This window comes from Spermophilus citellus (genome assembly GCF_964194105.1).
Source record: "Spermophilus citellus genome assembly, chromosome: 7".
NCBI classification, from domain to species: domain Eukaryota; kingdom Metazoa; phylum Chordata; class Mammalia; order Rodentia; family Sciuridae; genus Spermophilus; species Spermophilus citellus.
The window spans coordinates 161136243-161160865 of record NC_138188.1 but is presented as its reverse complement, the minus strand read 5'-3'; the positions used below and the strand labels follow the sequence as shown (position 1 = coordinate 161160865).

The 24623-nt window shown below is 43.5% G+C and overlaps 1 protein-coding gene across 2 annotated transcripts in view; it reads left to right on the top strand.

Annotated features, from left to right (window-relative positions):
* DSCAM (DS cell adhesion molecule) overlaps positions 1 to 24623 on the top strand; it is a gene marked incomplete at its 3' end in the record, with an annotated part of 667277 nt that overhangs the window by 381996 nt on the left and 260658 nt on the right. For both annotated transcript variants that reach the window (XM_081302466.1, XM_081302465.1), the window contains exons 5-8: positions 3246 to 3524; positions 6001 to 6276; positions 13284 to 13580; positions 14308 to 14583. In XM_081302466.1, coding sequence (XP_081158592.1) covers positions 3246 to 3524; positions 6001 to 6276; positions 13284 to 13580; positions 14308 to 14583 — 1128 coding nt within the window. The remainder of the gene's footprint in view (positions 1 to 3245; positions 3525 to 6000; positions 6277 to 13283; positions 13581 to 14307; positions 14584 to 24623) is intronic.

Genomic DNA, 24623 nt, shown 5'->3' with positions numbered 1-24623 from the left:
ATGGACACAAATCATTTGAAAACTATACCTTATCATTTGAAAATGATTAAGTCTTGAAATAGTATAGATTAGAAAATAATTCAGTAATAAAGTGGCCTTAGAAGAGTCTTTTAAACAAGAAAGGATATAATTTAGGAAAGAGAAAACAATGAATTGTTATAAAATGAAAATTAAATTAGAAGGAACCCATCAGAGAACACACAAGAGAAAGCATCGTACGGAAAATAAAGACCAGCAAGAAAACCCAGGTAGAAAAGGAAACGGTGAAAAGGACAAGAGGGAAATACATAGACTCCAGGCGAAGACGACGGGCTACAGGTACAATCTGACTCTGAGAAAGCAAGCCAAACTGCAGAGCATGAGTAAAGAAAATTCCTTTAATTGAAGGATTCATAGTTATTGCACATTGAAATGACACACCTTCACCTGGAAAATGGCCCTAGGTGCTCAGAATTCTAAGAAGACTGAACTGTGACAGTTAAGAAGAACGATCATTGAAAACCCAGGAATTGAACCCCAGGGCTTGACCACTGAGCCACATCCCCAGCCCCTTTTTAAAAACTTTTTAAAATTTTGAGACAGGTCTTGCTAAGTTGCTGAAGCTGGCCTCCAACTTGTGATCCTCCTGCCTCAGTGTCCTGAGCCACTGAGATTACAGACCTGAACCACCACACCTTTGGTCTTTTGGTAATGGTCATTCTAGCAGGTGCAAGTGTGAGTTTAATCTGCGTTGACCTAATGACTACTTAGATCAAACAGCTTTTCATGAATTTCTTAGTCATTTATATACATCCTTCAGTGAAATACCTAATATTTTACCCATTTTTTGATTGGGTTGTTTCTTATTATTGTAGAGACAGAAAGATTTTTTTCTTCATACAAGTTCTTTATTAGAAATATGATTTTATATTAGTTTCTAATTTCATTTTCTTAAAGGAGTCTTTGAAAATGCCAAAATTCTCAATTTTGATGAAGCTTAGTGCATCAATTTTTGTCTCAAGGTTTGATCTTATGCCATAACCCAAGGGCACAAAGATTTCTTCCTATCTTCGAAAATTGGTACTATTCCTACACTTTAAATTTAGGCCTATGATTTGTTTGGGGTTAATTTCTGAAGGTTGTATGATATAAGCCTCTGATTTCTGCTTTTTGAAGTGGATCCAGTTATCCCAACCATTCTTCTTAAGACGTCATCAGAATTATGCAGTACTACCTTAGGGGACATATTTAAAGTTTTCTATTAGCAATTAGTTTTAGATGTCTATAGGGAGCACACCTATCATTATAGCTACTCAGGGGACTGAGGCAGGAGGATTGCAAGTTTGAGGCCAGCCTCAACAATTTAATGAGATCTTGTCTCAAAATAAAAAATAGAAAGGACTTAGTTATAGCTCAGTAGTAAAGCACCCCTGGGTTCAAAACAGTACGAAAAAGTTTTAGTGAGAATAAAAATTTTTAGGTACAATTGTTGGTAGTCTACTTTCCAGGTAGTTGGAAAAGAGGAAGGGGAAAAGACAAATACTATTCTCAGCTACATCATCTGCCTTAAAGTAACATTTTCTATATGTGCACACATTTTTCTCCTCATGCATCTCAGCAACTCAAGTTTATGTCTTACAGCTTTACTTATGTATGCTTGACAAAATTTGTCTATATTAATGTATGTATGTAATGTTTCCACACATGGAGTGAGATACTGCATGCACACACAAACATACTCACCCACATAAATATATACACAAATATACCTATATAGGTACATACATATATGTACTTGTGAAATAATTACCACATCAAGTTAAATAACCTACCTGTCACATTTCCTCACCTGGCCCTGTGCACATGCATGTGCTGAGAACATTTGAGGTCTACGGTCTTTGCAGATGTTGTATGTACAATACGGTATCATCAACCGCAGTCACCACGATGTAAGTTAGATCTCCAAAAGCTGTTCATCCTGCAACACGGAAACTCTGAACCCTTTTACTTAGCAGATGATCCTGTGATCCAAGTTCTGGGCTAACAGCCGCAGGAAATGAAGTCAGTACCTCAAAGAAATGTCAACACTCCCAGATTCCCTGCCACACTGGACACTACATTCCAGATATGGAAACAGCCTAAGTGTCTATTAGTATACACACACACACACACACACACACACACACACACACACGCGCATCCTTTGTCAGATGAGTAGTTGGTAAATGCTCCTCCCAGCTGGTGAAGATGAGAAGAAAAGGGAGCTCTCACACACTGTGGTGGGTAGACACTGGTGAAGCCCTCTAGATAACAGAGGTTCTGCTAGTAGTCCACAGTGTGACCCAAGACTCCCACTTGTGGCTGTAAACCCAAAGGAAGTGCAGGCAGCACAACAAAGACGTCCTGTGCCCCCTGTTTCTTCCAGCATGATTCACAGTAGCTAACATGGAGTCTGCCCAGGTGCCCAGCAGTGCATAAACAGTTAAAAAATATGGGTATCTTCAGCCATAAAGAAGAATGGAATCTGCCATTTGCAGCCAATGGGCAGAATTGGAGGATACCGTGTTAAGTGAAATCAGCCAGACACAGAAAATCAAGCATTTCAAGTTCTCTCTCATATGTGTACGTTAAAAACAGAAAAGTCCACCTGAACATAGGATCGTCATTCCAAGGGTCTGCGAAAGAGGAAACTGGATAATGGTGGCTCAGTGTCCTTGTACATGCTGTGTGCAGGTACTGAAAGAGTACCTGGGCCACGTTAATGTGGCAATTAGTCGTGTTAACCAAAACTGAAAAATCAAAGTGCAGATTTTTTAAAATGAATAAATAAAACACGTTTAAAGTTCTTTGTTTTCTATGCTAAAATTCTTTGGTTTGTGAAATGAGTTTTACACATGTTAAGAAGCGCCTCCACCACTGTTCCTCCTTTGAAAGGGGAGGCCTCACCTTCCCAGCTCTGAGAAGCCAGTCCTCTCCTGAGGTGAGCCCACAGCTCCTGTTGAAGCCTGCTGCTTCCGGATGTTTTAGTGACTTAGTAGAGAACCACAGGCAGAATCTCTGGCCAGGGTTCAACCTTTTGCAGATTTTGAACAGGACGAATCTGTAGGGATAGGGCATGTTTATGTGTGACTTGGTGTAAAATCTTACAGATCAGTACCAGCAGTTGGTGTGGTATCCAGAATTTCAGTGACGCAGGAAGCCCCGGGATTCTGAATGACCTCTGCCTCCCCCTGCATGACCTCTAAGAGCTCTTCTTTCCCCCACAGACCCAGCGAACTCAGCTCCATCCATACTGGACGGGTTTGACCATCGCAAAGCCATGGCGGGGCAGCGGGTGGAGCTCCCTTGCAAAGCGCTCGGGCACCCTGAGCCAGATTACCGCTGGCTGAAGGACAACATGCCCCTGGAACTCTCTGGGAGGTTCCAGAAGACAGTGACGGGGCTGCTCATCGAGAACACTCGCCCCTCAGACTCAGGCAGCTACGTGTGCGAAGTGTCCAACCGATATGGGACTGCTAAGGTGATAGGCCGCCTGTACGTGAAACGTAAGTTGGACGGTAACTGGCAGAGGTGGTGTCGGCCGCCATGGGTGGTGCTCCTGTGGTCAGCAATGGCCAGGCTTTGTCCACAGACTCCCATTAACCTCATGATACCCTGTTGACCTTGGCAGGAGCCCTGCTTTTCAAATGAGGAGATTGATGCTCAGGGGAATCGTTCAGGGCCACACAGCATGGGTTGGAAGTGACAGCCTCCTGATGTGTCCATCTTGAGATCATTATCAGGCCACAGAATGATTGCCCAGCCGAGAGGACATAACCCAGCTGCTGGTTCGCATGGCCAGCCTCTCTGAAAACAGACAGGGGGAGAGCGCAGGGTTCTTTGGGCACAGGTGATGGTAGCCAGTGTCATTGTTGGTGGCCTCTTTCCAGATACTTCTTTACCTTCCTAAATGGAGCTGTTATCTGCAGAAACACAGGACTCCAAGTTAGCCACATACTGGGCTTGGACTCAGTGTCCCAGATGGTTTGGTCTTCATCTCAACACAGTTCAGCTTTAGTGCATGGTCGTGGTGGCCTGCAGAAACCTGTTGAGGTGGCAGGTACTGAAGGCCCATAAGAAGCAGGGGACGCAGCCATGGGGCACACACACTAACCCAGTCCAGCGCCCTGGATTTTCCTCACTGAGAACCAAATATAAGTGAATTACCCAAGATTGCAGGACCATCTGCCCATCTTTCCTAGTCCAGTGTTAAGCTCCCTCCCAAAGACTACCCCCTCCTGTTGGCACAGACTTTCTCTTTCTAAAGGCCTTCACCACCGGGCACCTATCACAGTGGTTCATGGAAAGGCCTAAATTCCAGGTCTGCAGTGCCCAGGGAGTGCTCCCTCCTGCTGTCTCCCTCCTGCTCACTGCTCCTTCCCAGGGGAGAACACTGCTGCTCAGTTCAGCTCTCTTCAGACTGAAGGCGTCCCCTCTTCCCTCTCAGACCTTCTCTTTACTTTCAATGCTTCCTTTATTTTTATGGCTTCAAATTCCTCCCCTCTGAAAAAAGCCCCAAATCTGTACAGTCAGCCTCAGTCTTCTTCCTGGTACCAGACACCTGTGTCTCCCAATTTTATTTCATGTGAGGAGCTGGCTCCTCTGAAGAATAAGGTAGAAAACCAACTGGAGTCTCACCGTCTCTTCCTCCAACAGGGCTCTCCTTATCAGCACACCTTCCCCTCCCCCGTGCTGACTGTGAACCTGGGTCTTCTTGGTGCCCTTTGCCCCACACCCAGGTCCTGCCAAGTCCTGGAGATGGGCTTCCATGGTGCCTGGAAGCTGGGCTCCAAGTCCCTGCCTGTCCACGCTGGGTCTTCAGTGTGCCTCCCCCAGACACCCGTGACTCCTCCTTAGTGACCAGCTCCCTCCGTCTCACTTGGTCAACATAATAGAATCACTCCGTTCTAAATATCTGTTGGACTGTGACCCTCACTTACTCAACAGGCTCAAATGCTTTTGTTAGTTCTCTCTGATTTTTTTTCCTTGAGGTCCCTTGCAATCTTGTCCCAGACTGCTTTTGTTTTCCCATTGTTCTCCTTATATGGCATCTAAATTGAATCAGGAACCCTTCCTGGGACATTCCCTCTTTCCATTCCAGCTGGCCTGAGATCCAGTGGGATGAGATGAACAGTCAGGATGAGCTGAGATGGAAAACTGTTTTGTGTGTGTGTTTTTTTTTTCATTTACCTGTTATGTGGGTTTCTTTTCCATTTACCTGTTAGGTTGGTTATTCCTTCATCCCTCTGAATAAACAGTTCCAGATGATGATACAAAATTCACAGAATTAGGGAAGACTGACTTAAATATTATATGAGAAATGTATGGCAATCTTATGAAATATACAAGTTTGCACCATAAACCACTGACCTTTTTTTCATCTATAACCCATTCTTGGCACATGATAGATGATCAGTAAATGTTTTCTACGTTGAACTAGGGGTTTGAAATTGCAAACAGGAATTCAGGGTTAGGAGTTTCCTTTCTGCCCGAGTCAGTGAGCCTTCTCTTAATGAGAAACCTACGCACCTTCTTATCAATCTGTTTTTTTGCAGCTGTGTGCTCTTGACCCTGGGTAAGCACGGGCAGCGTATGAGCGATTACACGTGGGTGTAGAAGTGTGTCAGGGTTAGACCTTGTTGCTTCTTTGTGACCAGGCAATGGGGTTTATACACCCCCGGGGCCCGGTTGGTAACTAGCCTGTTGCATTCCTGATCATCTGTGGGTCACAGCCAGCATCCTCCTGCGTGCTCAGTGGGAAAGCAGTATGACCAATACTGTGCTATTCGTGGTGGAAAGAAAAAAGGGCAAAAAGACAGCAGCCAGGAGGCTGGTCCCCAGTGAAAGAGCGCTCGTGGAAGGATGCCGACGCAGAGACCGCGAAGACGTGGCCGCGACGTGTCCAGCTTGTTGCCAGTGTGCTTCTGGGGTGATATCCTGTGACACTTTTCCCTTCTTTTTCTCTCTCGCCCAATTCTCCAGAGCCACTGAAAGCCACCATCAGCCCCAGGAAGGTCAAGAGCAGCGTGGGGAGCCAGGTTTCCTTGTCCTGCAGTGTGACAGGGACTGAGGACCAGGAGCTCTCCTGGTACCGAAATGGTGAAATCCTCAACCCTGGCAAAAATGTGAGGATCACAGGGGTCAACCGCGAAAACCTTATAATGGATCACATGGTCAAAAGTGACGGGGGCGCATACCAGTGCTTTGTGCGCAAGGACGAGCTGTCCGCTCAAGACTATGTGCAGGTGGTCCTCGAAGGTCAGTGGGCTCTCTGGGCGGGGGGGACCTGAAAAGCAGACAGGGGCAGAGCTGTGTGGCGGTTTGCGGTTCTCTCTGTCTCTCCAGCTGGTTGCTCTGCCCTAGCGGTTCACACCAGCTCAGGCATGAGAGAGAGAGAGAGAGAGAGAGAGAGAGAGAGAGAGAGAGAGAGAGAGAACGAATGTGTGTGTGTGTGTGTGTGTGTGTGTGTGTCCTGGTGAGAATGAAGGCATCACGTGTGAGGGGGCATGGACCCCAGTGGCATGGATATTGTGCACTCATTTCAAGTTACTTGTCAAGACAGAAACGTAACACTGATGGCTGGACCGTCTTCCTCCAGACCTGGGTCTCGGGAAGCCCCCCTGGGGGCTGTTTCCCACAGGGTGGGATCTAGCAGCATCTCTTCTGCTACCCCCAGATGCCAGCAGCACGCCCTTCACAGGGCCCACAGAAATATCTCCTGGCTTTGGCAAATGTCCCCTGAGGTGGGAGCAGGGAAGGGTCTGGCCTCCTGGTGACAAGGGTAAATTTAGAGACAAATTTTAAATCAAAATTTTAATACTGTGCTTGGTGGGGTGAAAATGGCGTTTAGTGGGTAGAGTTGTCTCTGTCTGTAGATTCCGATGTCCACCATTTGGGTGGCTAGGATGTGTGCAGAATCAATTGGTGGAATTTAATGGGATTTTGGAAGGTTTTGCTACTGGCTTCTCCTAGATGGCTGCAGCACCCTTAAATCTCCACACTCATCAATCCATCAGGGAAAGAAGCTGTGACAGGGAACACTTTTGTCAGACATCTAGGCACAGAGGCAATTGGACTCGCTTCTGTGTGTCTTGTTGGAAATTGTGCCTTTTGATATAATTTAAAACTCATCTGTTATCAATTGATTACAATAATGAAATGATTTTTATATAACCCAAAGGGAGAATGAACAAAATCCATTAGTTTATGAAAGTCAGCTCAAATGGGTCTCGATGCTAAGAGAATCCTTCTGCTATTGCTTTTTTCACCTTCGCTAATTTTTAAGAAGCAGCAGGCTTCACGATGAGCTGCCTACTTTGAGTCAAGCATTTCACTGCAGACAGTGAGATTTGCAAAGCAGAAGTGAAGTGAGCTGAAGGCCCGGCATGCATACGAAATGGCTGGCACGGCGTTCCTCAGAGTGATTGAGTGCAGAACGCCATCGATTTGCACAGAGCCAGGTCACTAATGACAATGCTCCCCAGTCCTTACTCACTATTTTTAGAGTCTTTGTAGAAATAGGAGAGATTACATATCTAGGCCTAGTTACCGCGGCAACCATCTCGTGTGACTAAGAAAACCTAAAGAGCATATTGATAATCCATAATGATGTTGAAAGGGCTCAGGTTATCAGAGAGTGACAGCGAGAAAGATTTCAAAGACGCTCCAGTCTCACTGGGAAAATAACGTCGGCTTTCATCTCCAAAAAAGCCTGTCATTTGAACAAAAAGAGGGGCAGGGGGGACCCCCGAGCACACACGTGGATTTATTTGTCGCATGTCAGTTTCCATTCAGGACAAGAAGCTTCATTTTATTTTTCTCTCTTCTGAGAGATGACAGTGCTAATGTAGCAAGAGAGAGCAGAGCTGGAATCACAAATACATATCTAGGACCTGCTGGAGAACTGTGTCCATCCAGGGTCCCTGAGGAAGCCTCCAGGTACTCCATGAGACAGTCACAGATTAAGATGAAAGGTAAAGGCTCACACTACCTTGGACAGCACATGACCGGGATAGGATGGACCATCTGGAGCACTTCCCCTGAGGCTGAAGAAACTGGAGCCTAGCAATGATAAGTTCCAGATAAGCCCTGAGCTATCCAATTGGCAAATGTAATAATGAAAAAAGAATTAATAGATTCAATTTCTGGAAATGATAAAATAGCAAATGTGAGACCAACCTTCAAGCACATAAAATGATGAATTTGCAGAAGACAGAACTACAGATACGCGATGGAGAAATACCAAAAGTGGGGAGAAAGGAGTTGACCTTTGGAAGAAGGGAAAAGAGCCAGAAGTGTCTCCATCTTCTCCTGAGGATACTTCCCAACAGTCCATGCAGTGTAGGGAGGAAAAACTAGAGGAAAAGCAAATCATCGAGTCTTACTGCACTCGAGTGAGAGAAGACAGAGTTCAGGGAGCCAAACACCTGCAAGCTGAGGGGCTGGGGCAGAAGTTATAGGAAAGAGGAAATAATGAGAGTCCCCAAATGCACAAATTCACCTCTTTGGAAAATTTGGTGAGCAAATGAACTGCAAAAATGTGCATGTGTGTGTGTGTGTGCGCGCACGCACGTGCTGGAATTCTGTCTGCAATTAAAAATAACTAAATAACTAGATGTATTAAAACAAGACAAATGGAACAACAAATAGAAAAATAGGTACTGTGACCAGTTAACAAAAAGCAAAGTAAGGGGACAGAAGTGTTAGAAATAGCAGATGAAGACTTTAATGCTGCTATTGAAAACACGGTCTAGTGTAAAGGAAAATATGGACACCATGAGTGAACATACAGGAGAAAACAGCAGAGAAATGGAAACCATGAGAAGAAATGGACAGAAATGAAATGATTCGCTGAATTTGCTTTAAAGTACCATTAGATATAAATGCCACATATCATTTATATGTATATGATATGTGGCATTTATATGTATATGATATGTGGCATGTTAAGGTGGAATAAATTGATTCAGAGACACTGTAAAAGGAGTTTCTTACTTGATTGCACCCATTCTGATAATAGTTTTATTTTGAGAGTTTTATGTCATATGTCAAACTCTAACTATTATCATAGTTTTTATTAAAATCTTATAGCTTGTTAATATTACAATGGTGGCAACTATTTATTATAGGAAAAAGAAAATTTATATAGGATAAAGAAGAATAAAACATATTTCTATCTACCTATTAAAAAAAAGTACCATTAGAGAAGAAAGAAGAAAGGCTCAGAGGGCCTGAAGATAGAAAAGCATGAAGAGGATCATGCACATCAATGGCCTGAGCCAGAGAGCAGCTCCTGTCTTTCCAGAGATGGAGAATGGTTGGGGGTGGGAGGCTATTTGAAGAAATAATGGCCACAATTTTCTCTAATTTGGCATAAAAAATAGAGTGTCAGATCCAAGAAACTCAGGAAACCTCAAGGAAAAAGACAAAATTACATGCAGGCACATTAGAGTCAAGACACAGAAAACCAAAGAAAGAGAAAACTTTGTCCATCTGAGGGACAAAATATTCCATGAAGGGAAGATCAGAAGAGGAGAAGTGGCTTCTCATGGGGTGTGTGGGAAGACTGAAGGCAATGGAGAAGCATCTTTATATTTTCTGCAAAACAACAAAAAATTCAAACTAGACATCTATAGCAAAATAGTCTTTAAAAATTAAGGCAGAATAGCTGGGTGTGGTGGTGCACGCCTGTCATCCCAGCAGCTCAGGAGGCTGAGGCAGGAGGATCGCGAGTTCAAAGCCAGCCTCAGCAAAAGCAAGGTGCTAAGCAACTCAGTGAGACCCTGTCTCTAAATAAAATACAAAAAAAAAAAAAACAAAAAAAGACTGGGGATGTGGCTCAGTGGTTGAGTGCTCCTGAGTTCAATCCCTGGTACCCCACACCCCACCAAAAAAATTAAGGCAGAATAAAGGTGTTCCCAATAAACAAAAGGTAAAAGAAAATGATGACAGAAAACCCACACATTAATGGTGAATGACGTCACTAGAGTGAAGGGAATTATGTAAAGTCGGGACTCAGATCCAAAGGAATAAATAATGTGAGAAATGAAAACAATTCTTCATGACTTGGGCACAGGAAAAGATTCAGGACACAGAAAGCACTGAAGGTCAAAGACAAAAGCATTTTTAAGAAAATTAAAAATGAAGTCATGGACTGAGAGAAAATATTTTAAGCATAAGTACAAACATATATTCTAGTATGTCTAACAGATATTATGTTTAGTATACACAGAATATTTGAGAAATCTATCAGATTATTGTTATCTGATATATGTATTTGCATTCCATATACATTAAAATTCCTATAAATTGATAATGAGAAGGCAAACACTGTAATATAAAATGGATGAATGCTGTGAGCAAAGCCACAAAAGGATGCACATGGACAGCCAATGGACATGTGAAAAGCAACATTGTTTCATGGTGTTTCCAAGGAAGCATGAAACCAGCATCTAAACAGAAGGAAATAGGAGGCAAACCCAGTTACCAGCAACTGTCTACAAAGTTATCCTTCAAAAATGTATCAAAGTTAAGAAAGAAGAGATTGAAGACTGTTCCAGATTCCAGGAAATTAAAGAGACTGGTAAATGTCAGGGGTGATACTGTCTGGAGTAGATGGAAATAGCAGGAAGAGACACATTCTGTCAGTGGGCAGAATTTCAGAAAGGAATGTGCACTCGATGATAGGCTGATTGCAGAGTTACGTTCCCCAATTTCATGAGTTGTTCTGTGGTTATGACAGCACATAGGCATGCATAAAAATGCTCTATCTTACATTTATCTGAAGCTTAAGAACAGGAAAAACTAGCGCCTGGTGACAGACTAGGGCAGTGCTGCCTTGTGATGGGGAGGATTGATGAAAAGGAGCCCTGAGAGATCTTCCTGGGAAAGGTTTGGGTTCTGATCATCCTGGTGGTTACCGAAGTGTGTGCAGTCAGCAGAACCCACTTGTACACCTGTACAGTGCGTTTCACCATAAATATCACCTGCACTGAACAATGGCATCAGTGAAGAACTCTTTCCTAAATGGATAAAAATCACACGAGTTTCTTGTGCTCTGGGTAAAAATCAGAGACGTTTCCAGATGAACATTTCCTACATAAACTGTGGAATTATAAGGACAATTAAATAACCTCAGTGCTCCCATGCATTGGTGACTGGTGATATACCAAGAAGGACCTTCTCTGTAACACTAATGCCCAGCTCAATGAGGCAGTACTTGCCCCACATTAAAGGCAGAACAACCTTTACATTGCATTTTATTTTTGTCTAAGGTACAGGAAATTAAGCCCAGAGGAACTCTACTGCTGAGCTATACCCCCATCCCTTTTTACTTTTTTTAAATTTGAGAAAGGAAATGGCCCAGGCTGTCCTTGAACTTGCAATCCAATCCTTCTGTCTTAGCATCCCAGGAGCTGGGTTACAGCCTGGCCTCATTTTAATATTTTAAAGTTGTCTTTTCATCTCTGATAGTAAATAACAACAATGATAATTTTTTAAAAAAACACTTTTCGTGGGTTGGGGTTGTAGCTCAGTGGCAGATGCTTGCCTAGCATGTGTGGGGCACTGGATTCGACCCTCAGCACCACATAAAAATAAAAGAATAAAGATATTATGTTCATCTACAACTAAAACAAAATAAATTAAAAAAAAACTTTAAAAAAAGAAAAATACTGTTCACCATTGAACAATCCAGGGTCACTGGAGTATACTATTTATTAATACAGCTGGGAAACAAACACCCTTGAGGGCCCCCCACAGTGAACATGTGAGGGTTCAGGCCATGGGAGTGGGTAGCAGGGAGGCCACCCATTCCAGGACTCTGCACAGCTGGCCCTCGAGGTTTTTGCATGCTGAGTGACATTTTCCTCAAGAGATTTTGGAACACTTATCTTTCTCTGTGGAATTGCAAGAAATTTTTCTCCCTGCCGTGTGTGTGTGTGTGTGTGTGTGTGTGTGTACACACATATATATATGTATTTATATATGTATGTATGTGTATATATATATATATATATATATATCTTTTATAATAAAATTACAAATAAGAAAAATCTATTAATCATTCACTTTGGGACCAACACTTCAATTTGAGCACAAAATTTAAAAAAATAAATAAATAAACAGGGTTAAACCAGTGGGGTTTATTGCAAGATTCATAGATCCTGTTTCATTTGATCAAAATTATGTCAAAGCAATCCACTGAGGCCAAGGAAATGTGCCCCAGGGTTGAACTGTTCACATAGGTTGCTGGGCCTACTGGAAACATCTTCCTTTGGATGCATTTTCTTTAATGTACATGTATCTCTTTTTCTCGTCATGGAAAGATATATTCAAAAAAAGAAATATGTGTTATGATTACTCCCATAGAATAATAGGGAAATTGTCCATATAAGTGATAGAAAAATAGTGTACTATGAAGTTGATCTTTGCTAAACATACTGGAAATTGCTATGGAAACTTCTCTAAAGTTCAGATTCTAGTTGACCTGGGACCCTACTGGCTCATGTCTATTCTTGTGGTACAATTATTAGTAATTTCCATTTTACTTTCAAAAACATTTTAAGCTGGATAATAAATTATATGTTCACCCTACTTATAATACTTTTAGACATATTTAATAAACATAATAGAAAAGTCTAACTTATTTAGCTTGTACTGATTCTCAGGGGCTGAATGGGCATTAATGCAATTACCATTTCTAATGACATCTATAAAGATCATTCCTTGTGAAAAAAAATGACAAAGATGGGACCATTAGACTATGGGTTGTTGTTTTTGTTTTTTTTTTTTTTTTTTTTTTTTTTGGTTTTTTTTTTTTTTTTTTTTTGGTTTGGTTTGGTTTTTTTAAACAGCCCCCTAGAGAGAAATCCCTTAATGACTTGAGCTAAGTGGAATGAGAGTCCCCAAATTCACAAATTCACCTCCTTGGAAAACTTGGTGGGTAAATGAACTGCTGTGTGTGTGTGTGTCAGAATTGGGGGGTGCTGGTGGCTCCAGTGGACATATACATTCTGAATTCAGCATGCACCTCTGGGTTACATTTGGGTTCCTTTTGTCAAGACAATCAGGACATAGACACGTGACTTGTCCAAGCTCGCTAATGCTGCACCTGCCAGTTTTGTTGGGATTTCCCTGTTGATAAATCCAGGCCTCTTTTGTACTTTGCCAGCCTCTGCATTACCAATAAGAACTGGGCAGCCATGCTGGGCAGTGGTGTCACTATTTGTATGTGCCACTTCCTTCCGTAATTTGTTTTCCTGCAGATGGAACTCCCAAAATTATTTCTGCCTTTAGTGAAAAAGTGGTGAGTCCCGCGGAACCCGTGTCCCTCATGTGCAACGTGAAGGGGACGCCCTTGCCCACCATCACGTGGACATTGGATGACGACCCGATCCTCAAGGGCGGCGGCCACCGCATCAGCCAGATGATCACGTCCGAGGGGAACGTGGTCAGCTACCTGAACATCTCCAGCTCGCAGGTGCGCGACGGGGGCGTCTACCGCTGCACCGCCAACAACTCGGCCGGAGTCGTCCTGTACCAGGCTCGAATAAACGTAAGAGGTGCTTGTCAAATCAGCTCCTCGAAACACACACATGACTCATTGTAGTGGAGAAGGAGGTTTCTGCATGCTCCAAGCCGAGCCCCGAATGCCAGAACCGAGTCCCGTCGTCTCGCGTTTGCTGCCCTCTCCTCCCCACTCAGGAACGGCCCGCGGGGGACCTGGGAATCCTGTTTCCTTAGTCAGCTGGTTCTCTTTCTCTCCTCTTAGACTTGTCCACTCGATCTGATCTTTCCTTTCCTGGTTTATGCTCTGCATGACTTTTCTTTCTCCTTTCCTCCTGTCTCACTGCGCTCATGGTAAGCCCTCATGTACATGGCATCTAACCTACATTCATCGTGTGGCCTGGCACGACGCCCATCTCCACTGTGTACTCTAGAAAGATCCAAGGACCCATCAGTTGGTACCAACGTTTCACAAGCAGAGCGTGATGTGCAGTGTAGACTAGCTGCTCTTACCAATCAAATTACCTATTATCTCTTAACTTAAAAATACTTTAATAGAAGTAGCCAATGAGGAAAATATTTAATATTCATTCATTGGAAAGTAATAAAAGAAAAAAAAATCTTTTGAAGAAAATGTCAAATGCCTGAAATTTTATTTAACGGAAAAAGATGAGCTTACATGAACATAATCAATGTGTTTCTAACTCAAGGAATAACGTTACCCGTTTCCCCACATGAGATGTGCCCTTAAATTATTTTCAAGAGTTTCCTTTATCTCCCCAGGGCCTGCAAGCATTCGACCAATGAAAAATATCACAGCAATAGCAGGGCGGGACACGTACATCCACTGTCGTGTGATTGGCTATCCGTACTACTCCATCAAATGGTACAAGAACTCGAATCTGCTTCCTTTTAACCACCGCCAGGTGGCATTTGAGAACAATGGAACCCTGAAACTCTCCGACGTGCAGAAGGAGGTGGACGAGGGCGAGTACACCTGCAACGTGCTGGTGCAGCCGCAGCTCTCCACCAGCCAGAGCGTGCATGTGACCGTGAAAGGTAACCCCGTGCGCACGGCCTCGACTCAGCTCGGGAGAGGGGTGCCCTGGGCCCGGGGCCTCTGTGCAGGGAGATTTGCGCGTTGCGGGTTGCGGGATGGTGTGTTGGCTTCTGCATCCTCTGAGGACCTGCAGATGAGTTCATTTTCTCTGGGTGGATTTCCCAGAGGACATGCGTGGTTAACATCACCTTAGAACATGCTCCTCGTTGGCTTGGTTACCTAGCTGTCTGTCAGATGGTTATAAAATGTGTCTTTCTTTCCAAAAGACTCCCCAAAGTTGGATTTTTAGAATCCAACCAGAAGCAATATTTTGTAGTGAAGGACTTTAAAGCAAGATCTCACGTTGTGTAGGCAGAGGGGTGGCATAGGATTCCAAGGCCACAGGACCCTCCCCAACTGACATCATGGTGTGGTCTGTTGGGGATTCAGCAGCTCAGCCCCCATCTCCTTAGCAGCAAAGGCAATGAAATGACAGATCCACCCAGGGACACACAGCTGTGCAGTGGCAGACCCGGAGGGACCCACTTCTTCCAGTCCCCAGCCAAATATAAAATGAAAATGTTCCAGCTACATGAATAATCTACATGAGGTACACCCTGATAACAGTTCTAAAACTATAATAAAACCATTCTCCAAATCAGCATAAGCAGCCTCCTGTCATATGGAGGCACCTGTCTGAGCTGTCCAAGTGACAAAGTTGCGCTGGAGGAATGTTTTACCCACATGTGATTCTGTAACATGATAAGCTGAGCATTTGAAAACAGATGGTTCACAGAGCTATGCAGCACTTCCAGATACTAACAGACTCGTTGCACAACTTCAAAACAGTGCATCTCTAAATCTCACTGCAATCTCATCACAGAAGTAGTCAAATACTGGTAACCTGTCAAGCTCTTGGTGGCCAATTAAGTTTCCTAAAATTCTGTTTCTCCCTTGAAGTTTCAGTTGTAGTACTTGCTACAAACATCATCTCTCATGATCCTGGGAGTGAAAAGTTTATTTTTTTTTCCTCTAGAAAACGTGTATCAAATACACAAGTCTGTGTAACTATAGTTTTTAGATAGCCATTCTTTGAAGAAATAACCTGGAATTCCATGAAAAAAGGTGGCTAGTGGGTTTGCATCTCAAACAGGGACACCAGGTTTTGTGTGCAAACAGCCCCCTCCTCTGTGGGCAGCAGAGTGCTCTGTGTACTCTCCCCATTGTGTCACAAAGAACATCTGAAATGACAGGAACTCCCAGGTCAAGATCTAGTAAAATGATTACATTTATTGTTTCACCAAGTGTGAAACAATCCCTTAGAAACCAACTCCAGCTAGCTTATGCCTCAACAAAGTCATTTGGTCTTGTCACCAATATGTCTATGGTATTAGGAAACAATTTAATCAAATAGTTCTGTGTTTAGGAGCTTCTTTTAAGCATACATTATATGTGTGAGAGTTGCCAGCTTCTCTGCAAATACTTTCAAATAATCAGAGGCCAATGCGAGCCATTCCCCTGCAGTCTCCTTAGGGAAACCGACGTACACTATAGGCAAACAGAATCCCTGGTTGCAGTCAGCACATCGGTGGACGGTGGACAGGAGGTTTTAGTGTCACCACCGTGATTCCTGTTAAGGCTGGGCAGTCTCACTCACCTTTGCTTTCATGCCAACAGTGCAAATGTCTACACGGCGAGAGAGGCAGATAGAAGCCTAGCAGCCTAATGAAAATGGCTCCTCCTTGTAAACTCCTTATGGTCTCAGGGTCCCCAGAGGTCTGCCTGCTCATCCAGTGCTAAAAATTAAGTCTATTTCTCATGCCTAACCATTCATTGTGAACAATGCATCCAATGAACTTCTTTGTGCATAGGCCTTTGTCTGCTTTTAAGATTAATTCTTTCTACAAAAATTGCCAGAATTATGATTATTAGACAAAGGGGTATAAATATTTTAATGCTAACTTTTAAGAGACATAAATTCAAACAAAGGCCATATGAATTGTTAACTTAAATTTATTCTTAACATTAAATTTATTCTTAAAATTTGCCAGACCAGCATGAATCAATTTATTAGTTTTTATCCTTTTAAGTGACAGAAACCAACTCAAATTAGTTCATGCCAAAAAAAAAAGAATTTATTTTAATCTCTTTATTTGACTCTTTAAATTTCCTAGATTGGCATGAATCAGTTCACTTACCTTGACCTTATCAGGCAAGGTGTAAGAATTCAAAGCACCAGCAACTGTGTATGTCATAAAAGACAAGACCCGAGGTTCAGGGCATCTTAAACCAAAGGATTAAAAGACGGTACTGGTCTGCAGAGAGGCCTGATCCAGACACTGGGTTGCCATCAAGCCTTCCGACTCTCCTGTGTGCTCCTCTGGTCTTTGGCTTGATCCCCTCAGAGCAGCTTCTCCTCATGACAGGGAAACTGGCCCTGTTGTCTCTGGACTAGAATGCACATCAACAACCAGAAAAGAAAAGGGCTGTTTCCGTCAGCTTCCTGTAGAGCAGTCCTAGGCAGGGACTCTCCGTGATCTCCATGAGCCATGAGCCCAAGTCTGGACCCATCCTGTGGCCCAAGCAATGGGAACCTGGACAGGCTGCCTACCTGCATCCCATCCTTAGAGGTGGGAATGTGCATTCACTTTAGTTGTTAAAATGGGCTCAATAAAGAACAGTCACTGATCAGGTCAATCCCTCAGAAAATAAAACAACTTGTTAAGAGTTTCTCTTAAGCCTAGCACAGTGGCACACACCTGTCATTCCAGTGAGTCAGGAGGCTGAGGCAGGAGGGTCTCAAGTTCAAGAACAGCCTCAGCAACTTAGCAATATGAGACCCTGTCTCAAATAAAAGGGCTGGGGATGTAACTCAGTGGTAGAGCACACCTGGATTCAATCCTCTCTATATAAAAAAAAGAGAAAAAGAAAAAACCAAAAACCGCCCCCTAAAAGAGACCCATAAGGTATAAAAAGAACTGTATTAGGCAACAGAGGGCGGCAAGGAAGAGATCAAGTGTGACCATCAAATCACAGCCAGGAAGAAAGCAGGAAGTCCTTCCAGGGGCGAGATGGTGTTGAAACCAGACAGACCTCACACCAGCAGTCAAATGCACAGAGCAAGAGCCCTCCCTGCTGTCTCCCATGAGAGCCTCTGGAAGCAGAGTAGGTTCTCCATGGAGCCCACAGAAAATAGCATGCACCAACCTGTGGTTGGAAGGACTTTCACAGTGGATTTGCCTGGAATCTTGGAGTATAGAATGTGCACACAATATATGTCTTCTGTTGGCACTTAATAAATACAAATTATTTTGTGCACATGCTTATACAGAGGGGAATGTGCATACCTATGTGTTAATCTTGCTTCAGACCATGCTTTCTTCTGTGTTAAGGGGTGTTTTATAAACCACATTACAATTGCTAGTTGTCCATTAATACTAAGGGGTATCCCCCTTGCTTTTATTTAATTCCGTCTTTTTTATGTAGACAAGTGGTACTTCAGGTTCTGGAATACAAAATCACATCCTGGGAGAATGGGGTGGCCCAGCTTGTGTCTGCCTAGAATGTACCTGAGGCCAGAGAGTGACTCTGGGTTCCCATGTGGCCACCCAGGCATGCCTGTGCTCCTGGCCACATGCACATATGCACCAAGCAGAGACACGTGCGGCCATTTGCTCAAGATACCACTCGTATTTCTTGTTAGAGATGATGTTGAACTTTCAACATGTAGTGAATTATACCCCATTAGCAATTTTAGCTTTCACTCAGATGTGAGAAGGTCTAAACCAAGTTGACTTCTGCACATTTAAATTTTCACTTTAAAATGTCTTGAAATGAAATATATAAATTAAGTCTGATGCTAGTGGCTAAGGTCATGGTCTATCGAGACTTTTTAAAAAATTATAACCTTTACTGTTTTCAGTTGTGGGAGAGGTAGCTGAGGCACAGCTAATTGTGCAAGTCCTAGCGTCACTGTGGTTTGGGAGTGGAAGGCTGTCCTGCTGCTGTGTTTGGAGAGTGCACTGCATTACCTTTCCTGTTGGTGCTCAGTGGGTGTTTTATTGAGAAAATTGATGCCTCAAGTGTTGGTTTCCTTTGGAAGTGAAAGTTGGCCGATGGGTCTCCAGTCATGATACTGCAAACTGGCACCTTGTTATTTTTATCTCATTTCTGGAAGTTTCCTTGGTAACACAGAGAGAGAGAGAGAGAGAGAGAGAGAGAGAGAGAGAGAGAGAGAGAGTGCACGGGTGATATCTGGAAACAATACTGTTTTTCAGTCTTGTCTTTCTTGGTAATAGTCACAGCCCTTCTGCTCATTTTGTAGCACATGCTTGAGAATCAAAGCCCCAAAGATGAATGTAAATAAGGTGCCAACTGTTGATAGTGGTGGAAGCTTCGACAATTCTGAAATACATTTAACTATTAAGAAGTGTGACTTTTCTGCCTTCAAACACATGGCAGAAATGAAAGTTGAAATCCCTTCTTTTACTTCAGTTTAACAAGTGGCTTTATATCTCACCCATTTCAAAGCACTCCTTGCCCATGTGCCACCCTGGACTTGAACAGTGCCTAATTGAATGTCCTAATTGCTGGAGACCAACATTCCCAGGAAAGTTAATTGCCGCGAGGTGGAAATGTCACCTTCTAGTTATATTTACGTAAGACTTCTTGGTTTGCATGACACTTGCACATGTGTCACCCTAGTGAATGCTCCGGTGACTCCGCAGTGCCGATGATGCAGAATCAGAGCAACAGGGAAAGATGTGCACGAGGTTGTCTGTGATGTACTCAAGGCTCCGAAGCAGAACTTTTTATTCCAAGGCGACCCCAGGGTGAGTCTAGGGAAAGTAATTCAACTTGCAGTGAGAAGTCAGGTTGGACTGAGGAGACAGGACACACAGGTCCCAGAAGGAAGCTATTTAAAAGTCAAGAAAAACAAAACTGTTTAAAAAGTAGGGAAAGGATACTGAGGGTCTGATTAAGAGAGACATTAAAGGGGAGAGACACCAGAGGAGGGCTGGATCTGGTGAGAGAGGGCAGAAGCTGTTCCCCACGGCTCGGCCCGGATGACAGAGAGGCTGAGCGGGGTCCCTGAGAGGGAAGTTGGGGAAGCAGGGGTCAGTGTCTCTGGGCCATGGTTCTGGATTCTGAATGTGGGCATTTTGAACCATGGATTTGGGGGAAATGGCTAAAATTAGATGAGAAAATTGGCTGAAACAATGAGTGGCCTGAGACGATGAGACTTTTTGAAGTTCATCTTTTAAATCAATGTTGCCAGTCGATGAGACGAGATGATCCTGGAGATGCAGAGAGGAAGCAGGAACGTTCCCTTTTGCACATCCTCCCCTTTTCCACGTCAACTGATGATAAAGAAGAACACACTGGCTTCCACACCCAGCATGTCATTGGCAGATGGCAGGCGTGTCCTACTGTCCTCTGAGGCCATGCAATGGCTTTAACAAACTTACCCCATGCATGCCCATACTCTGGTTGGTGTATTTGAACACCGCCCTCTTTAATTCAAGATAGCTTTTTACTGGGAGCCCTTCAGCTTGAAGAGAGAATTAAGTGTCATTGCTGCCCGGGGCCCTCTGTCTTCTGCAGCTGACCAGAGCAGCTGTGCCCAGTGCAGCGGGAAGCACCCACGTCAGCAGGTTAGCCCAGGCTGCACACCAATGTCACTGTCCGTCTTTTGCACTGTGGACGGTGCAGTCAGGGAGGGACGGCTACATCCAAACCCGCTGACAGTGGCTGTAGCTCCACTCAGGTGAGCGGCAGGGACGCCACAGCAATGTCACGTGGCCCAGGTGCACACAAACACCGCTGGCAGGGTCCCTCCCCCTGCTTTCTGACGCTTGCTCATTTTGTGCCACACCCAGAGTGCTGTCAGCCCCCGACTCCCCGTCCCAGCTCTGTGAGGAGGATACTTGCTTCCCTCTGGGTGCCCGTCCCCTTCTCCCCTCCTGCTCTCTCTGGTTTCTCTAGCAGCATACAGTATTGTATATAGAAAGTGCATCGTTCCCACGTCATTTCTCTTTTTAGGTCCCTCATTAAAGTTGAGCAGTATTTAATGGAGGGTTCTGTTTGCTGAGGTCATTCATGTGTGGCCATAAATAAGTTGTTTGTGCATTTTTATATTGATTTTTCAAAAACTACTTAGGGAGTGTATAGTTTCTATTTCAGATAATACAGGAGAAAAAAATTAGGTCTGAGGGCAACATAATGTGTTACATGTATAATCTGTGGTAGTTCTTTATTTCAAAAGGGAATTGAAATTCTTTGTTCATTTGATATCCTAATGTAGTAAAAGAAGTCTGGCAAATAGGAACATTCATGCTTTCTTCTTTCTGAACTATGCATGAAAAGACTCCTGCTTACATGTGGTGAGATTCCTACATTTGCTCCTGCCTGGGAGCTGGGCCACAGAGTTCCCAGGAGATCCTCTGCACTTTGGGTGAGGGTGTTGGAATCGAGCTGGGAATGCAGTTCACACACCTCCCTTCACATGGGTTCGTCCTGGAGGTAGACTGACTTATCATTTTCCTTCTATTCTAGAAAATTATTCACGGGAACACTTGATTAAATGTTATATTAAAAAATCTCAAATTCTTTCTCCTACAAAGGGAAATCTTATGTATAGGATTTGGTGTAATGTCAAAGAATATGATTCTTTTATTTACTCATAATTAAATTGTAGGAGAAATAAGATTTTGCAATATGTTGTGCTTGCTCAACATGGGAAACTTAGAGGAGAGAATTATGTAGTCACGAGAAAGGAAGAAAGAAATCCAAGAAAAATTAATAACACTCCTTGCCTACCCCATAATTAATCTTGTTGCAAATACATACACATATGTGCACCCCACAAACACACATGCACACAAACAGACAAGTGAAACCCTCTGGGAGTGCTGGTAATAATATCCTGATAATGATACTCTAAATCAAAACAAACAACTCTCAATATTCAAAATCAGCAGTAGGATGTTTTATATGGATTGTGCAAAACACAATGCATAAGATCAACAGAATTGCATAGTTTATGCATATGTATGGTACAATAATATTTATATGTGTTGTTTTACTTATAATATAAGCATATACTCATGAATAAATAAAATACACATCATACAACATATACGTCCACTTGCAGAGAGACGCAGTAAGTACTTCGAGCACGAGCCTGGTTCTGTGTAAGGGGATGATGTGGCTATAGATACAGGGCTGGGGGTGAACTTGGAGGTCATGGAGACCCGTCTCCCAGCTGTTGCTGCTGGTGGCCTGGACTGTGGCCCCGGGCTTTGGACTCTGCAGTGGTGCTCCATGCTCTGAGCCCGCTCTGTTTCTAAAGGACCGTGCTCGCCAGACAGGGCTTCCCCTGTTGGGTGCAGGTGGCCTTCTCCAGTGCCGCCCCCCTTTCCCTTGCCTGGCAGAGCCATGCGCTCTGCTCCTTCGCCACAGGAAGCTGCCTCGTGTGTGAAACAGGGAGCCACCGTCCTGCAGGCTGGCCACTCACACTGCCCCTTGTTCAGCTGTTCCGCAGGCATCAAGGCTGGGCAGCTCGTGCTGTTTGTGAGGACATACTGAGGGGTCTGTTGACTGAAAGAGTCGCAGCCTTCTGAGCACTGTAGTGTCTCCGAGGCACGTGGAAATGCCACCTCCACCCTGAAGATAGCGCCTCCTTGTTGAAACCCCCCTCCCCCCTCCCACCTCCCACCTCCCACCTCCCACCTCGAAGCCGTGGCATGCATTGAATCAGGTGGTCCCTTGATGATCCCCTGAGAAGGGCTGCCACGGGTGGGCTGGGATTTTGTTTTATTTTGTTAACTTTGGGTTTAAACCACTCATTCCCATCAGTCCATCCAAAGGGCCTGATTTTGATTTATTTTAGTCTCGTTTTCTTTGCAAACCTTCTATTCACTCTGGCACCACTCTTCTCCTATGTGCATTTTATTGATTTTAGATCCATGTTCTGTGTCTCCCTGAAGGTATATAGGTATGAATATATGTTTTTCAAACGCACAGAAAGTAAGCACCCAGGCCCCCGCCCCCTGGCCAGCTCTCTGACTCTGTGCTGCCGTGAAGAGCCTGTGACGTGGCATGAGGGGTGTTCACCGCCGTCCAGGACCCAGACAGAACAGACGGACCACAGATCCCACAGGACTTCCCTGTGATTGCATGACCGTGCTCCAGAACCCCGTGCAGTGTGCCTGCCCACCAGCCACCACAGCCTCGCCCGCCAGTGACTGCCGTGGCCTGCCTTTCCAACACGGCACCCAACTGCACAAAGTAGTTTTGCATTGTTATAACCAATATGCCCGGCAAGAACAACTTAGAGGCGAAGAGTTTACTTGGGCTCATAGTTCCAGGTTTAGTCCATGGTTGACCAACTCCATTGACCTGGGCCCAAGGTGAGGCAGAACATCATGGCAGGAGAGCACGGCAGACAAAAGCTAATGGTAGCCAGAAAGTGGAGAGAGACATCTCTCCTCTCTGGGGACAAAATATAAACCCCAAAGATACACCCCCCAGTGACCTCCCTGGCCCAGCCACACCCTACCTGCCTATAGTCACCATTCAGTATACACTAGTCCTTTCAAATTACTCATCATAGAGTGGATTAATCCACTGAGCAGGGTACAGCTCTCCTAACCCAGTCATATCACCTCTGCACATTCCTGCATTGTTTACACAGAAGCTTCCAGGGACATATCCGAATCATAGCAGCGGTAGTGTTTTCAGAAACAATTTTAGTTCTATGAAACGTATTAACATTTTCTCTATGGATGGCTCATTTGGTTTTAAAAATAATGTTTGTTGTTCCTTATACGTGTTTAGCATAAACTTGTTTGTGTGCAGTGGATTGAATTTAATCATTATATTTTATCTCTTACTTTTATTATATTTTATTCCTTTATTTATTTTTGAAATGGGGTATTAAAATTGCCAAATATAATTTTTTATTATATTATAACTGGTTCTGCTACAATCTCTGGGTTTGTGGGTTTTTTTGTTTTTGTTTTTGTTTGTGTCTTGAACTATCTGTTGGGTGATTGAAGGATCACTCTTCTTGCCTTTTCTCTCCCAGACTGCCTGGTAGATCTTTTTCCATTTCTTCATCTCCTGCGTCTCTGTAGTTTTTTTGTTCATGATGTTATTTGAACCCAATTTTTAATACAGATTTTTGTGTGTATGTTTTTGATTCATGTTTGCACATGTTTATTTATCTTATAACAAGAATTTTTTAAACAAAATTATTACATACCTTTTATTTCTTTCTAATTTCCTATTGGCTCTTTAGCTCTCTAGACTCTCTCAAGCACTGATAATGCAGCTTATAGCAAAGTTCTGTTCACAGCAGAAAGTTCTTTTTATAGCAGGTTGTCCTAAATATATGCCAGTTTATATTTATGCTCCTCCATTTTTGTTGTACAAATTATAGTAAAAATGTTGGTTAATTTATTCAAAGAAGATCTAAGCTTGGAAAAGAAATACCTTGGTTTTGCCCATCTAAATTTTTCAAGTTTGTCTATCTGGAAGATTTGAGTCCAAACTTTACAATGATAAACTCAGAATGTGTCAGTCCTGAAAGCCATTTGTATGAGTTTTATGCAGAAACTGAAACTCAGAGTAATGTGGAGCCTCGTTCAGGGACACAGCTGACCTGCAAGAGTAGAGAGAAAGTCCACGTAATTGGCTTTGCCCAGATTTATGCTCATGAAGAACTGTGGGGGTGGAGAGTCCTGGAACAAATCTCTTCTTGATCTATTTTCAGGTATATGATATTGATCCTTCAGTGTATCACTAATGCAATGCCCTGAATTTTGTCAAAATAATTTAATCAACCTAGAGCTTTGTTGGTATATCATAATTACCTCATCTTCACTCTGACATATTTCAGCACTTTATTTAAAAGAAAAAGCAGCCACATGAAGTCAGTTATGATTCATTACCAAGCTTCTAGAGAGAGTTAACCTTTTCTGAGCCAAGGTCATAGAAAATGCTTCTCAAGTAAATTATCTGCTGTTTCTAAACAACCTTGCTGTGGGGTGAGTCTTGC